Source organism: Gossypium hirsutum, chromosome A11, assembly GCF_007990345.1.
Source record: "Gossypium hirsutum isolate 1008001.06 chromosome A11, Gossypium_hirsutum_v2.1, whole genome shotgun sequence".
NCBI lineage: Eukaryota > Viridiplantae > Streptophyta > Magnoliopsida > Malvales > Malvaceae > Gossypium > Gossypium hirsutum.
In genome coordinates this window covers 33,098,578-33,113,723 of record NC_053434.1, presented here as the reverse complement: position 1 = coordinate 33,113,723, position 15,146 = coordinate 33,098,578, and the positions used below count along the sequence as shown (strand labels likewise).

The following is a 15,146-nucleotide window of genomic DNA, read 5'->3' as shown; positions in this document are numbered from 1 at the left end:
ATTCACTACAGGAAAATAGACTTTTAGCGGCATGTTTTTGCCTTTAGCGGCGTTTTTAAGCACCACTAATACTTTTAGCGGCGCTTTCCCAAGCGCCACAAAAAACGTCGCTATATGCAACGCCGCAAAAATTAGTGGCATTTTTCGAAAAAATGCCGCTAAAGACCATGACCTTTAGCGGCGCTTTTTTCGCAAACGCAGTTTTAGTGGCACTTTTCTCGCAAACGTCGCTAAAGACCATGACCTTTAGTGGCGCTTTTTCGCAAACGCCGCTAAAGATGATAACCTTTAGCTTCGCTTTTTTAGAAAACGCCGCTAAAGACCATGACCTTTAACGGCGCATTTTTCACAAACACCGCTAAAAATCATAACCTTTAGTGGCACTTTTCTCACAAACGCCGCTAAAAATAATGATCTTACAAAAATTTATTTTATTTTAATTAAATAATATTTATTTTTATGTTAAATATTATATTATGTTTAATTTTTGAAATTTGAAATTTGAACTTTAAACTATATACATTTAAGGATAAATAAAAAATATTAATTAAATTAAATTTTCCATTAAAATTTAAACTTCAAAACTAAATATAAAAATTAATGAATTTAAATTTAATACATAAACATTGATTCAATATGTAATTTAATACATAAAAAAAACACACAGAGACACACAAAGTATTAGAATTTCTAAAACATAATTCATCCTGGTGAGAAAATAATGCCAAATCATCATCACATCTCATTAATCAAAGGAAAAATATCAGAAAAGAAGAAGAAACAATATACAACAGAGGGCTGGTTCAAGCTTTAGATGAAGCCAAAGTATTGCAATGCTTGCATATATAACTTAGTGAAGTACTTTGATCTTGATCTTGGTTAAGACTTGTTCCAGCAATAAAGAAAATTGTTAAACGGAATCTCGGTCACCTGATTGAGCAAAACAAGGAAATTAGCTATACCATTTACTGTAACAAAAGTGAAATCAGTAAAAAGTAAACCCATAATAAAAAAACTGATGCTAGGCTAATCGTAAATACTAATGTCGCTGTAAATAAGTGACAGGCATAAGTCCAGTTTCATGTTGATGGACTTGTAAAGGCCTCAAAAAGAAAATAAGTAGCATATATGAAAAAGACAAAAAGGGTCAAATGAAGGTTAAAGGAGATGTCATGACAAACCTCACGTGTTTAATGTCTATCTCCTTTCTCGATTTCATGCGACTCATAACATGTTTCACTTTTTTTATTAAGCTCACAAATATCACAGGTTTTTAGTTATCATAATCTTAATTTCTATGTCCAATAGCATTGATAAAGTAATTATTTTTCATTCAAACAAATTTGGTATTATCTTTAGTCACTTTGAAATGTCTAATCGATGAAGATGAGCAAAAAATGCCATAGTTGCTGAAAAACAAGCTTATGCCAAAGTTTGAACTCTATACCTCTAGCATATAGGGGATCTTGAACCCAAAGTATTGAAAATGTCGATCAAAAGGAAGAGGAGATAAATTCGACGATGAAACTCTAATGGAAAGACGTTAAACTTTTGGAAGAAAAAAGCAAAAGATGTTTAAGGGACTCATGTCAAAATCAAACTGGTAATGGATAAACTCGGGACTCATCAAGATAAAAAAAATAAAAAAAAACCTACCTCGTGCTATTGCATCCTCTTTCCTTCTCAACTCCTGCAAAATATAAAGTTAACATTCAGTTACTACAAGGACAAATTAATCTAAGAGCAAAATGAATAGCAAAATCACCTTACATATGTTTCTTGCTTTTAGATCATATATATTTTAATCATATATAAGATAAAAACATCAAAAGAAGTCTATGATTTTAATCATTTTGTGACCAAAGAATGGATGTTGGGTAGAAAATATATAAGAAAATGCATTGAGAATCGGAAACATGTACTTCAAAGTTAACATCTAAAATTAACATAACATAAAAAAAATTAACTTTTATGAATGATATAACAGCATAAAAAATATCTTCTATCATATAAAAAACCTCAATTATTGATGGTTTTTTTACTTATTAGTTTTAATTAATCATGAGGTCTCAAAACATGAAAAAGTGATTAATCAAAAGAAGACCATGGGAACACACATCTGAGGAAAAATATTGGACAGGAAAAAAAGGAGAATTGCAATGAAAATCATCTCAAACCCTTTTATTTTTCTCTTTCCTGGAAGTAAAGTGCTTGAAATTACAAAGACAAACTGCATAAAAATTCCATTACAACATGATTCCAGGAACATCTTGTATCAGAAATCATTCAGTTGCTCTTTATAAAATGTTAAATTCAGTATGAAATACAAGTTAATTAAGTTGAAGAAACGACCACACCAAGTCAATACAATACCAAAATAAAAAGATGTAATTAAGGTAGTTGCTTATCTTAAACTTTAAGTCACGTTAGTGCAAATGCTAGATAAGACTTTTTATATCATCTTCCATTTCCGAACATAAATATAAAGCAAGTAAATCCAAAAACTCCAGTTGTTTGAGAACCCCATATGGAACCTATAAAGTAACCCACTTTGGTTCAGTTGTTATCAAAACCCCTTTTGTCCCTCCAGACATCTAAAAGCGAGTAAAGCTTGTTTACTATCTTTTGAACCAATTAAAGAGGCGCATGTGTGACCAATATAAATAATCTGAAAAGTGGACCGGATTAATCTAAAATTTAGACCAATAAATGAATCCTACAAAAGTGGACAATATTAATTTGAACTTTCTTTAGACAGCACTGTCCTGCAGCATTAACAATGGACTGGCTATTCTATTGCTCTCACTAATCAGAGGAATTTACTACAATTCTTAAAATACATACTTACATATACAATTCTCACTATGTTATCCATCAGATTTGGACCAAAATTAAGTCAACTTACATTACACAAGAAGGGAATATTATTAAATATCTCTTACAAGCATTGAATTAATACCTGCAATTTGGGACGGAGGGCTTGAATTAATACCTAAAATAGACATGAGAAAAAAGAGTAAATCACCTCAACTGAAGAACTCCAGAAAAATAATTTTAATCCAGTACATAGCTATGATCTTTAATCAATCAACATTCCATAGTGAAGATAAGAACAAGACCTCTTGTTGAGATGACGGCATGGATTTTCCAGATTCCTGTGCAACAGTTACGTCTACTAGTTCTTGATCTTTGGCGACCTCCATGCCTGACATCAGTTCCTTGCAACCGTCCAACTGACAGTAGCCCAGATATGAAACAAGTAATTTGCATTAAACTTTAGTAATGCCAAATTTTAGCAGATCACAAGCACCAGAAAAGGAGTTTCATTTATTACCATCAAACAAATAAGATCAGCAATGTAGAATAAAAATATAAAATCAAAGGAGAAAAAAAATCAGCCAAAAGGCCATGATGCAAGTTCTACAGAATACCCATATTTACTCAATACTGATCATTAGCATAATCAAACAGCAGCAGGCATTAGTGAACTCGTTAGTGGAACTCACAACACATTCATAAGCAAAGAACGCCACAACAAAATCAAATTCAAGGGGGGGAATAGCAATTTTTGAGCATATTACCAACTTTTCAGCCTTAAAAATATTTCTTGATGCATATGTGTTTTACATCAAAACCAATTATATATTTGCAGCAACAATGAAAACCCCACAAGTCATTTACATTACAATTTATAACATGCCCAAAATATAGAAAAGATCCCATAACCACTAAATTAATTTCTCAAAAAAGAGAAAAGATCCATACTTTAGCTAAAAAAAATATTTGAAATTAAAAAGCTAAGCAGATCCATACCTAACTGCAGTGGCAGTCAAACCGAAATTTATTTTTCCAACTAATTAAAAAAAGCCTACGAGAACAAAACCTTAGGTGCTAGTAATTCTTTAACAAATTAATAAGCAAATCAATCGATCATAAATTAAAAGATGAGGAAAAGGAAAAGGGGAAATGGGAAAGATCGGGTACCTGAATCTGAACAGATCAATATTCCATTATGACCCAAGTTGTAATAATAAGAGAAGAAAGAAAAAGACCAGACATGAAAAAGCAAATTCAATTTTCTAGTGAGAAACTCACCCTCAAACTGAAACTGAAAGGGTGTTCTTTTTTCTTAAACGAGGAAGACCTTGCAACAGAAGGAGCTGAATACCTTTCTACGACTTTCGTTTCCCTTGTAGGCCTATCACTTCTAGGTGTCATTGGCTCTTTCTTCTCAGCCGAATCTCGACCAGATTTCCTAGAACTCCCCTTTCTACTATTACCTTTGAAGAAATGAAAAGGAAAAAGAAGTGTGAATGGTGTAGGTGTATTGACTTGGTGTTGCTGGAAATGGGAAATTTGGGGGCAAATTTTGAGAGTTATTTGGGGGATTTAGGGTGCGACGGAGATGAGAAGAAGAGGGAGTAATGAGCTGGTAAAAAAAAAATGGGGATTTTGATTTTCCTTTTTTGTGGCGTTTCCACTAAAAACGCCATTATAATTCAATTTTTTAAGCTCAATTTTTTGTGGCATTTTACCTAAAAACGTCACTATTGTTTAATTTTAAATTTTTTATATTTCTAAAATATTTTTTCTTTCAAAATTTTTGTGCTGAGATTATCATTTTTAGTGGAACTCTAAGGGAGTTGCATACATTGGAATGGATTTACTGAAACTTTCGACTCATTTTATTCATTATAATATTCCTCTTAAGTAAAGGTTTACAATTTAAAAAACAAGATGCAAAACCACAATTTCATATTACTTTTAAATAATTTTTTTAAAAATTTAAGTAATATTTAAAATAATTAAATTAAATTTTAATTTTTTATATATTTTTATATATCAATTTTTTTAGATTAAATATTTTTAAATATAAAAGCTTTAATTGATTACATAAAATTTCATCATTTAACAAATTTCATCATAAAATGGAGATATGAGTTGGGATATTTAGAATTGTCTTTTTCTTATGTAAACTAGTGAATGTTAGAAAAGAAAGCTGCTTAAAATATTTCCATAACAAGTATAATATGTTGTTGGAGTTTCAACACACTTTAACCGGGTAAAGTAAGAATTTCAAACAGAGCACCAACAGCCACGTATTATACCCGGGTAAAATATGAAGGAAAATTTTTTATTAATATATAAATTTAAAATATAAATTTATTAATATATATATATAAAGTAAACTCAATCAAACAAGAAAAAGATAATAAATTCTTAAATATATAAATTTTTATTAAAACAGCTTTTCAGGAAAATATTTTCAGGAAATCTGCCAAATAACAAAAAATATTTTACACAGATTCATCCAAACACCAGAAAAGTAAATCATTTTCCAAAAATCATTTTTCAAGAAATTATTTTCCATAAATCATTTTCAAGAAAACATTTTACCTGCAAACAAACGGAGCCTTAATATTATCTCTTTTACGAATATATAAGAAATTATTTAATATATAAATTAACAAATACTAATTAACTAATCTAAACCTAAACCCCTAACTTTTATCCCCTAAACCCTAAATCATACAACATAACCCTTAAATCCATAACCCATAACCCCTAACCCATAACCCTTAACCCCTAACACCTAAACCTTAAACCCCAACCTTTAAACCATAAACTGTAAACCATAATCCATAAACCCATAATCCATAAACCTTAAAATAGTAACTCTTATATTTTAAACCCTAATTCATATACGCTAAGCCATAAATCTTAAACTATAATGATAATTAATTCAATATTTTAAAATTTATTAAGACTATATATCTCTTTTACTATTATATAAGAATTTATTTAATATATAAATTAAAAAACAATAAGTCATATACCCAAAAAAATTTAAAATTATTTTAAATAATAGTATTTTAATTTTTTTTCATTTTTAACAAATATTTTTCTATAATAAAAATTCGAAACACAATTAACTTTATGATTAAAATAACAATTAATTTTTATATAAACTTTTAATAAATATACGAGTTAAATAATATTTTCTCACATAGGAGTGTTAAATCTTAAAAAAGAAAAAGTAATTCTCTTAACATACTTTAACAAATTGAATACTAAACCACTTAATCTGTAAAAGCTAAAATATGAGATAAGTATTTGTACTTTTCGTAAAATTAAAATTTAGTCATTATATTTCTATTCTTAAGAATTTAATTCCTCTATGTTTCAAATTTCTGAATTTAAGTTTAATTATTAAAATTACTTTTTTATTATTATTAAATTCGTTAGGGATTTGGATGTCGAATTTGGGAATGGGTGATAATACTTTAGGGATTTAGGATGTGGAAGAAGGGGGAAATAGAACTAGGGAAAAATGGAGAAAATGTTAAGTGTATCAGGTGTGGGTAAAAAATATATAAGACAGATAAACGACGAAGTTTTGAACAAAATAATTTAACATTAGCGGTGTTTATAACCAAGCGCCGCTAAAAATGCACCTATTGTGTCATTTAGGGTTTTAAGGGTTATAGTTTAGTGTTTAGGGTTTGTTAGGATTTAGGGGTTTACTATTTTAGGGGTTATAAAGCAGTGCTTATGATTTTTTGGGGGTTTAAGATTTTAAGAGTTATATGACTTTTAGCGGCGTTTTACCAAAAGCGCCGCTAATGCTCTGTATTTTAGCGGCGTTTTACCAAAAGCGCCGCTAATGCTCTGTCTTTTAGCGGCATTTTACCAAAAGCGTCGCTACTGCTCTGTCTTTTAGCGGCGTTTTACCAAAAGTGCCGCTACTACTCTGTCTCTTAGCGGCGTTTTACCAAAGCACCGCTAATGCTCTGTCTTTTAGCGGCGTTTTACCAAAAGCGCCGCTAAAGCTCTATCTTTTAGCGGCGTTTTTGGTAAAACGCCGCTAAAGCCCTATTTTCCTGTAGTGATCCCTAATTTGCATTTTCACTAAAAATCACTTAACAAAACTTGTATAACTATCACCAAACATTCATAACCTATTATCAATCACTCAAATACATGCTTATTCATCAATGGAAACATCTTCAATCTTTAACATTTTTGCAAAATAGTCCTTGGGCTAGCTAGACCTAGTTGCAACGATCTCAAAAACATAGAAATTATTAAAAACCAAGTAAAAAATGACTTACATTCAAGTAAGAACAATGGCTGAAAGTTTCAAGCTATTTCCATGGCTTCTCTTCTTCAAATTTTTGGCTAGGTGAAAGATGGACACTATTTTATGAATTTGTTTTATTTATTTTATGTTCATTTACATATTTACTTATTTAACCTTAGTTATATAACATAAAAAACCACTTAATACTTGTCCATAATTTCCACTCAAGCTAGTAATGGTATAATATCACTTAAGGACCTTAACTTTAAATTTCTATAGCTATTTGACACCTTTAACTATTAGAACTCAAGTTTTACACTTTACGCAATTTAGTCCTTTTTATCAAATTAACTAATCAAATGATAAAATTTCTAAATGAAATTCTCACACAATCATTCAATCATGTTGTAAACATTAAAATAATAATAAAATAATTATTTCAACTTCAGATTTGTGGTCCCAAAACCAATGTTCTGATTTGATTAAAAACGGGTTACTGTTATTCCTATTATGCAAGAATTTTATGCTACTCTTAGGGACGAGGAAACCTGAAGACAACATGGCGTCATGTGGAAAATGATAACAGTATGAGGAAAGGATGTGTCATTCTCCCTGAAAAAGATTTGTAAATATTACGATGCCCCATACTATGAATTTTATTTTTTAAAAAATATTGATTTAACGAAATTTAAAGATATCGATATAGAATGTATTGTCAAATACTTGACTGAAAATAGAGGAGAATGTAACCTCTGCCCAGGTATTGGATTTTCAACCAATTTCAATCAAGCCATAATGTTCCTATTCGTTAAAACAGGGATGCAATTTATTTGCTCTAGAATTAGCCTACTCTTAATGTTTCTAATTTCAATACTTTCTTAGCTATTTTATTGTATGGAATCTTGTAGAAGAAACAAATATGCATTCGGGAATGAATCTATCAAAGTATGAAGAGATGTGTTAGTAGCCAAAAGGTTGAGATTTTCTTTCCCCACCTCGTGATGGCACTTTGCAAGAATGCAAAGGTTCCAATTAAAGAAAACAAGCAATTCATGAGGTCAAGAAATAGTTTGATAAGTGATTTCATATGTACTCAATTTGTCGAGCTCAATCGGAAAGAAATTAAAGACTAGAGCCAAAGAAAAAACAAAAAATGGATGTTCCTGTATTTCTGAAGAGAAACCAACAACAAAAGTGAGGAAAGGAATGGAAAAATAAGATTCTAAAATAGAATAGATGATCAAATGGATGCAAGGATCAGGATTGGTAATTATGGAGTTCGCACAACAAAATAATCTCAAAGAACCAAATTACTTGCCGAACATATATACATCCAGATCAGTCCACATTAACTTCGAGAAGTGAAAATGAGGAATGGAACAACAATGAAGAAGAGGAGGATGAAGAGGCCACAGAACAAAAATTTTGAAAGGGGGAGGATGATGATTAAGAGGCGACATTCCAACCGCAATACTCTATGCCAAAAGGACCAATCATCCGAAGCTCAACCCGAAATACACAATCATTAGGAAGGGGCTTTGCTCGAGGACATGTCTCGGGAAAAGTGAAGGCACTGATGGGGAGGGGGTAGATGCCCTATTTTGATGATTTTGATGATGAATGAATTTTAATCTTTAGATTGTAAAAATTTAATTTTGGATAATTTTTAGTTTGTTGCTTTAGGAGTAGGATTAATAATAGACTTTATATTTGTTTTGTTTCAAGATTTTTATGTAGGAACCCCACATGAAAGAAGCACAAAATTTTTGAGCTTATAATAAACAAGGATAGAAACACCCACCGTTAGACCATTGCAATGTCAATATTGATTGGGTAACTTCTTTCCTTATTTATTCAGGGTTAAACATTAGGGCAATGTGCTATCTAAAGTGTGAGAGGGATAACATAGGAAATTTGTTCTTAATTTTTATGATTTTCTTTTAATTTTTATTATTAAATGTTTGCTTGAGCTTGTAGAAATACAAGTGATTGGTTAGGAGCATGTATATAGGTTGATTGTGTTTACTATAAATTTGGAATAATAGTGAATGATTTTAAAATTTCAATTATTAGACTACTAATTTCTATATATTACATTATAAATAGGCATTGAGTAATTGAATATACTAATTGATACAGAAAATATAGGGAAACGAGCCCCACTTTTAAACTTGCATTCACTTATATGCTTTCCTCCACAATACTTGCAAACTACTTTATTCACATAGCAAATATCCCTAGAATACCTAAAGAAGTAGAGAACTGATTTTGGGGGTCTCTCAAAAATTTAGGTGGAGGTATCGAAGATGATCTGACTGCATTTTGTTCCCATTAATTTCTAACCTTGAACCTGTCTTGCTTTTTATCAATACATTCCTTCTCCCTTTTGTCTTCACATAAATTTGTCTCATGTTTACCCAATTTATCAATCAAATATCTTTGATCATCTGTCGTACTAATATTTTGAGGATAAAGGGAGTGTTGAAAGAGACACAATCGGGGGTAGAGATTTTTGAGATGCAGGATTCACTCGCCAAAACTTTGGAAACTACTGATTCATCATGTCGAAAAAGGAATTTTTTTCATGTCACTTTCTAGCATTTGTGGAACTGACAGACTGTGACTCACGTCCTGTTCGGAAGCTGAAACCTTACTATCAACTTCATCTGGTATGGCATGATTCGACTTAACCGACATTGTATATCTATAAGGAAAACAAAGTCAGATCAAATCAGAAGAATCACACAAGTACAGGTTATTGGGGCATGTATTATTTAGACTCTACACATGTTACGTTTAGTCCTAGAATCGACTAAATCGTAATACCACTAAATGTAACACCTCTAATCCATCCCCAACATCAAAATCAAGTTACAGGATGTTACAACAAATAACAGAATGTTTACATGAAATTTTAAATTAAGAATTCATTTAATATTCAATAAATTTCTTAAAACATACAATTCATGCTTTTCAAACAAAATCAGCTTCAAACAAACTTATAAAAGCTCTAAAATCATTTCGGAAGTAAGCATGGCCTAACTTGAAAACTTAACAAAAGCTAAGGAAAATTATGTAATCCAATATTGTTTACATAAGTAAGACATATAGAATAAGTTCTTAGTATGAGTCAATGGATGTGCCTTCAAGAGAAGTTTGCATTAGGCGAGCTTGGTGGTTTGGCGGACTCTTTTGAAGAGTACACGCCGCGTAGATGTTAGACGAAGTGTTAAGCCCTTAATGTTAAAACCTTAATTTGAAAAGAACTGTATGCTTTATTATTATTTTATTATCTTGATTGAACAATCTGGTTAGACAAACGAGAATTTGGTTAGTATAGAACTAAATTTCTATAACTTGTCAGACTTACATTTATGAAGAGAGAGGAGTGCTTAGTCACAAGGAATGAGGGGTTTGGAGGGAAATCGAACTTATCCACAAAGTTTTCCTTTTGAATATATTTGTATAAATCAAGCTTTGTCTTCTTGAGTAAGTTTTATGCTTTCTTTAACAACCATATTTTCTTCCCAAACTTTCTTTGAAATTTTCTTTTAGAAAATACTAGACTTAAGACTTGCTTGAAGATTTGGGTTCATTGTACTCATGTAACTCCACCGTCGTTTGGTACCTGGTAAATATAATGAAACTCAAGTTATTTTGATAACTATTTATGGCCCCCTTAGGTTTTATGCTTTAGGGTCAGTTTGAGGTGTAAGGGAGAAAACTTCTAGATTCTGAGTTTCTTGTTAATGTTCTTATTAAACTTGTTTAGTTTTTTTGGTAAACTGATATGATAAGTAAACTTTTTATATTATAGCTCAAGAAACTCCTAAAGACTCTCATGATAAGGGCAAAAGTCTTATTTTCTAATGTTGTTGCATTTTGTTGGTGAGTTCCTCCTTGTCTCCATGTGTGTGTATAATGTTCTTGTTTATATTTGATTGAGATAAGCATTCTTATCCTATAAGATGATATGTTTGTGTATAGCTGTAAACTGAAAAATATAAAGGATTTTTCCTATATAATTCATCACCTTTTTACTTAAATTTGTTGTTAAAACCAAGTAATTATTTAATAAGTTAATGAAATATATGAAAATATGAAATTGGGACATAGAAATTATTAAAATGTGATTTTATGCTTTATTATATAGTTTTTATGCAGAAAATGACTTCTTTTATATTAATTTGAGCATATTATATTTTCAAGCTATAAAGTGGGCCATGCATTATTAAATTAAATAATAAAATATAAAGTTATATTTAATGATTTATTTTAATATATTTCATTAATAAATTGGGTTTTAATTAATTAATTAAATTGATTAATTAAAATGGTTAAATTATATTCTTTGGTCCTTTAAATTATCTACTATTGTTGGACAGGTCTGAGAGCTTTATATTGATTACAAAACCATCCAAATGGAGGACCAAGTCAACCCAAAATTCGGCTGCATGTGGATGTTTATAAATCAAATTTTGGTTTAATTACACAAGGTCCTTGAAGAGTTGAAGAAATCAGAGATTTACCCGGAGATTTGCAATTGACCGAGTCCTGATCCTGATGATGTTGTGGCACTTAAATCAAGAAAAAATAAGCCACACTCCCACAAATCATGGCCGTCCACTCTTGGATGAAGTTTCAAATGATGGACACTCCTATTTTTAGCAAAATAGCTCCCTTGCCTCACCTATAAATAAGACTCAATTTCTCACTTATCCATCAACCCTCACTCATTCATCATTCTCTCCTCTCTCAACTCTCTTAGCTTTCTTTCCCCCTCATGCCTATAATTATCTTTACATAAAGATTTTTAACAAATTAGCCTCTTAAGAGCCCTTGGTTGGCCACCTCGGAAAGCCATCAGTAAAGGAGCAAAGCGAAGGAAAGAAGGAGCCCTCGTCAGTCAGAGTCTTGGGTGACAGCCACTTTGATTTGGGTTTAATCTTTATTTTCTTTCACTTAATTCAAGAATGTTTCTATGTGTTTACTATTCTTTTTTACAACAATGATAGCTTAATTTTATTTAAGTTAGCATGATTGCTTTGATTAAATAATAATTATTTGATTCATGTTTATAATGTTTTCAATTAAAATCAAGTATGTATTTCATTCATACGTGATTGAAATGCACCTGAATTAGCTGAGTGATCCTAACCAGGCAATGGCTAATGGACACATAATTGAAATGTACATGCTCAATTTAGATCCTAACCAGATTAAATTGTAGGTTACATAACAACCCTAACCAGGCTCTATTATCTGCATAGTTTTTAGATTTGTGGGATTAAACTATTTCAAACCTAACACGTCTCTGTTACATCGCATGAATACTAAGAAACTCTTAGTAAATAAGTATTAGTAAAATGCGTATTTACTAAGTAAAGGATTCCGAAATGACCTAATGTGGTTTCCAAACTCATGAAAGATCGAGTTTCCATGGAATATTTTTTCGAATATTGATAAGCATCTTGATAATAATTTGAGTTTAATTAAAGTAATTGTCCTAGCTTATTTATGTTATAATTGTTGCTTATTATGTTAATTCTGCTAAAATCTATTTCATTTATATAGTTGCATGTTAGGATAAATCACATTAGGGATCATTGCATCTAGATTAATTTTACATAATTTCAATCAATACTTCCAAATCAAATGGTGTTTCTATTTACCAAGTTGTTAATAATATTTTTATAATTGAGTGACTTAGCACGAATACAATCCTTGTGGAGACGATAACTCGATACTTACTTATTACTTGATAACGACTATGTACACTTGTACAAACTTAAGTGTTACAAGTTTTTAGCGCCGTTGCCGGGGATTGTCAACTGTACGCAATCCCATCCTTATTGCTATTGGTAGGGATCGATGCATCAAACAATATGCTATGGTGCTTTTCAATGAGTTAAAGCCAGGAATTAGAAGGCCAGATATTGAGGCAACCTAATTCAAATTAAAACCAATGATGTTTCAAATGCTACAAATGGTGGGCCAATTTAGTGGTATGCCTACGGAAGATCCACATGTCCCTCTTCAATTGTTTATGGAGGTGAGTGATTCATTCAAGATAGCCGGTGTGACAGAAGAAAAATTCAGGTTGAAGTTGTCTCCATACTCGTTGCGAGATTGAGCACGAGCATGGTTCAATTTATTGCCACCAAGTTCCATATCTACATAGCAATAGCTAGCAGAGAGATTTTTGGTTAAGTATTTCCCGCCTAGCAAAACCGCTAAGTTGAGGAATGAGATCACAACTTTCCAACAATTGGATGATGAGTCTTTGTATGAGGCTTGGGAGTGATTCAAGGAGTTACTTCGTAAGTGTTCTCATCATGGGATTCCTCATTGTATCCAGCTGGAGACATTCTAAAATGGTCTCAATGCACATACAAGATTGATGGCAGATGCTTCTATGAATGGTGCAATTTTGTCTAAGTCTTATAATAAGGCTTATGAGATCATCAAGAGGATCGCGAGCAACAACTTTCAATAGCCAACAAATCGAACAGCTTCAGGAAGACGTATAGCTGGAGTTCATGAAGTTGATGCTCTCACTTCGTTATCAGCTCAGGTATCGTCTATTTCCTCTATGTTAAAGCAGTTTATCGCTAATAGTGCTAATAATTTTGTAGCTCAGCCACCAAGTCCATTTGAAGTAGTTTCCTGTGTGTACTGTGGGGAAGGTCATTCTTTTGAGAATTGCCCATTAAATCCTGAGTCAGTGTACTATGTGGGGAACCAACACCAAAATAGGAGTGGATAAGGACCCAAGTCCAACTTCTATAATCCTTCATGGCGTAATCACCCCAACTTTTCTTGGAGCAACCAAGGAAATGGACCAAACAACAACTTTATGCAGCATAGACTCAACCAATCTCAAGGGTTTAATCAGCAATATCTAAAACCACCTCAAGCTGAGGCATCAAACAATTTGGAGAACTTGTTGAAAGCATACATGACAAAGAATGACGCCTTGATCCAAAGCCAAGCAGCAACACTAAAACAGTTGGAAAACCAAATGGGCTAGTTAGCTATGGAGCTTCATAATAGACCGCAAGGAACCTTGCCGAGTGATACTAAGAATCCAAGAAATTTGGGTAAAGAAAAGGAAATGGCATTACAAAGTGGTAATATTATGGAACCTTGATTGATTGAGGTCGAAGATAAGCCTGTTGAGAAGAATCAACCAACTACTGAAATTCCTACACCAAATGAATGAGAATCTGCAAAGATTGACAAGGTAAATCCTAACTTAGTGAATTCAAATACTTTAACATCTTCTTTGGATGCAGATTTACCTACTTAGAAGAGTTGTCCGGTTCAATCGAAAGTTCAATCACCTCCGTATCCGCAAAGATTGCAGCAACACAAGCAGAAACAGAAGGTGAAATTCAAGAAGTTTTTAGTTTTTCTAAAGCAATTACACATCAATATTCAATTGGTGGAGGCTTTAGAACAAATGTCGAATTATGTGAATTTTATGAAGGATATACTATCCAAGAGGAAACAACTGAGTGAGTATGGGACTGTCACCTTGACAAAGGAGTGCAGTGCGTTCTTGCAAAACAAGCTGCCACCGAAATTGAAGGATCCAGGAAGCTTTACAATACCCAGTAACATTGGTGAATCTTACTGTGGTAAAGCTTTGTGTGACTTAGGAGCAAGTATCAGCTTGATGCCTAAATCTATTTTCAAGATGCTAGGGATAGGAGAACTAAAACCTATGATTGTGATGCTCCAACTAGCAGGTCGATCTTTAGCATACCCCGAAGAAAAGATCGAGGGTGTTTTGGTAAGAGTTGATAAATTTATTTTTCCTACTGATTTCATTATTCTATATTTTGAAGTAGATAAGGAAGTACCAATTATTCTTAGGAGACATTTCCTTGCCACGGAAAGAACGTTAATTAATGTGCAGAAAGGCGAACTCACCATGCGAGTTCAATGCAATTACTTAACTTTTAACATTCTTAAAACGATGAAATTTCATGATCCAAAAAAAGAGTGTTCAGTTATGGAAGAGATAGAAACCTTGACTTCTATGGAAAGTAATTTTGAAGAA

General features: G+C 31.9%; 1 protein-coding gene and 1 non-coding gene across 3 annotated transcripts; both read right to left on the bottom strand.

Moving 5' to 3' along the window:
* Positions 1–591: 591 nt before the first annotated feature.
* Positions 592–4,543, bottom strand: LOC107952803 (uncharacterized). 2 transcript variants are annotated; one of them, XM_016887982.2, is made up of 5 exons: positions 4,096–4,543; positions 3,120–3,233; positions 2,960–2,992; positions 1,657–1,690; positions 592–930 (listed from the first exon to the last, which is right to left on the bottom strand). In XM_016887982.2, exons 1-5 carry the CDS (start codon positions 4,216–4,218, stop codon positions 911–913), a joined length of 324 nt encoding a protein of 107 aa, XP_016743471.1. In that variant the 5' UTR covers positions 4,219–4,543; the 3' UTR covers positions 592–910. The 2 variants fall into 2 exon arrangements, with proteins under 2 accessions (XP_016743471.1, XP_016743472.1); XM_016887983.2 differs by having other exon boundaries at positions 3,120–3,218; positions 4,096–4,474.
* Positions 4,544–13,316: 8,773 nt separating this feature from the next.
* Positions 13,317–13,423, bottom strand: LOC121210343 (small nucleolar RNA R71). The gene has a single exon (XR_005905457.1). It is a non-coding gene; the product is annotated as a small nucleolar RNA R71 (small nucleolar RNA).
* Positions 13,424–15,146: the final 1,723 nt, after the last annotated feature.

Coding starts and splice junctions, on each gene's coding strand:
- LOC107952803 (XM_016887982.2), bottom strand. CDS start 4,218: ATGACACCTAGAAGTGATAGGCCTACAAGGGAAACGAAAGTCGTAGAA. Junction 1,691..2,959: donor CCCTCCGTCCCAAATTGCAG/GTATTAATTCAA, acceptor TATATTTTGCAG/GAGTTGAGAAGGAAAGAGGA. Junction 931..1,656: donor AGAGGATGCAATAGCACGAG/GTAGGTTTTTTT, acceptor TTGCTCAATCAG/GTGACCGAGATTCCGTTTAA.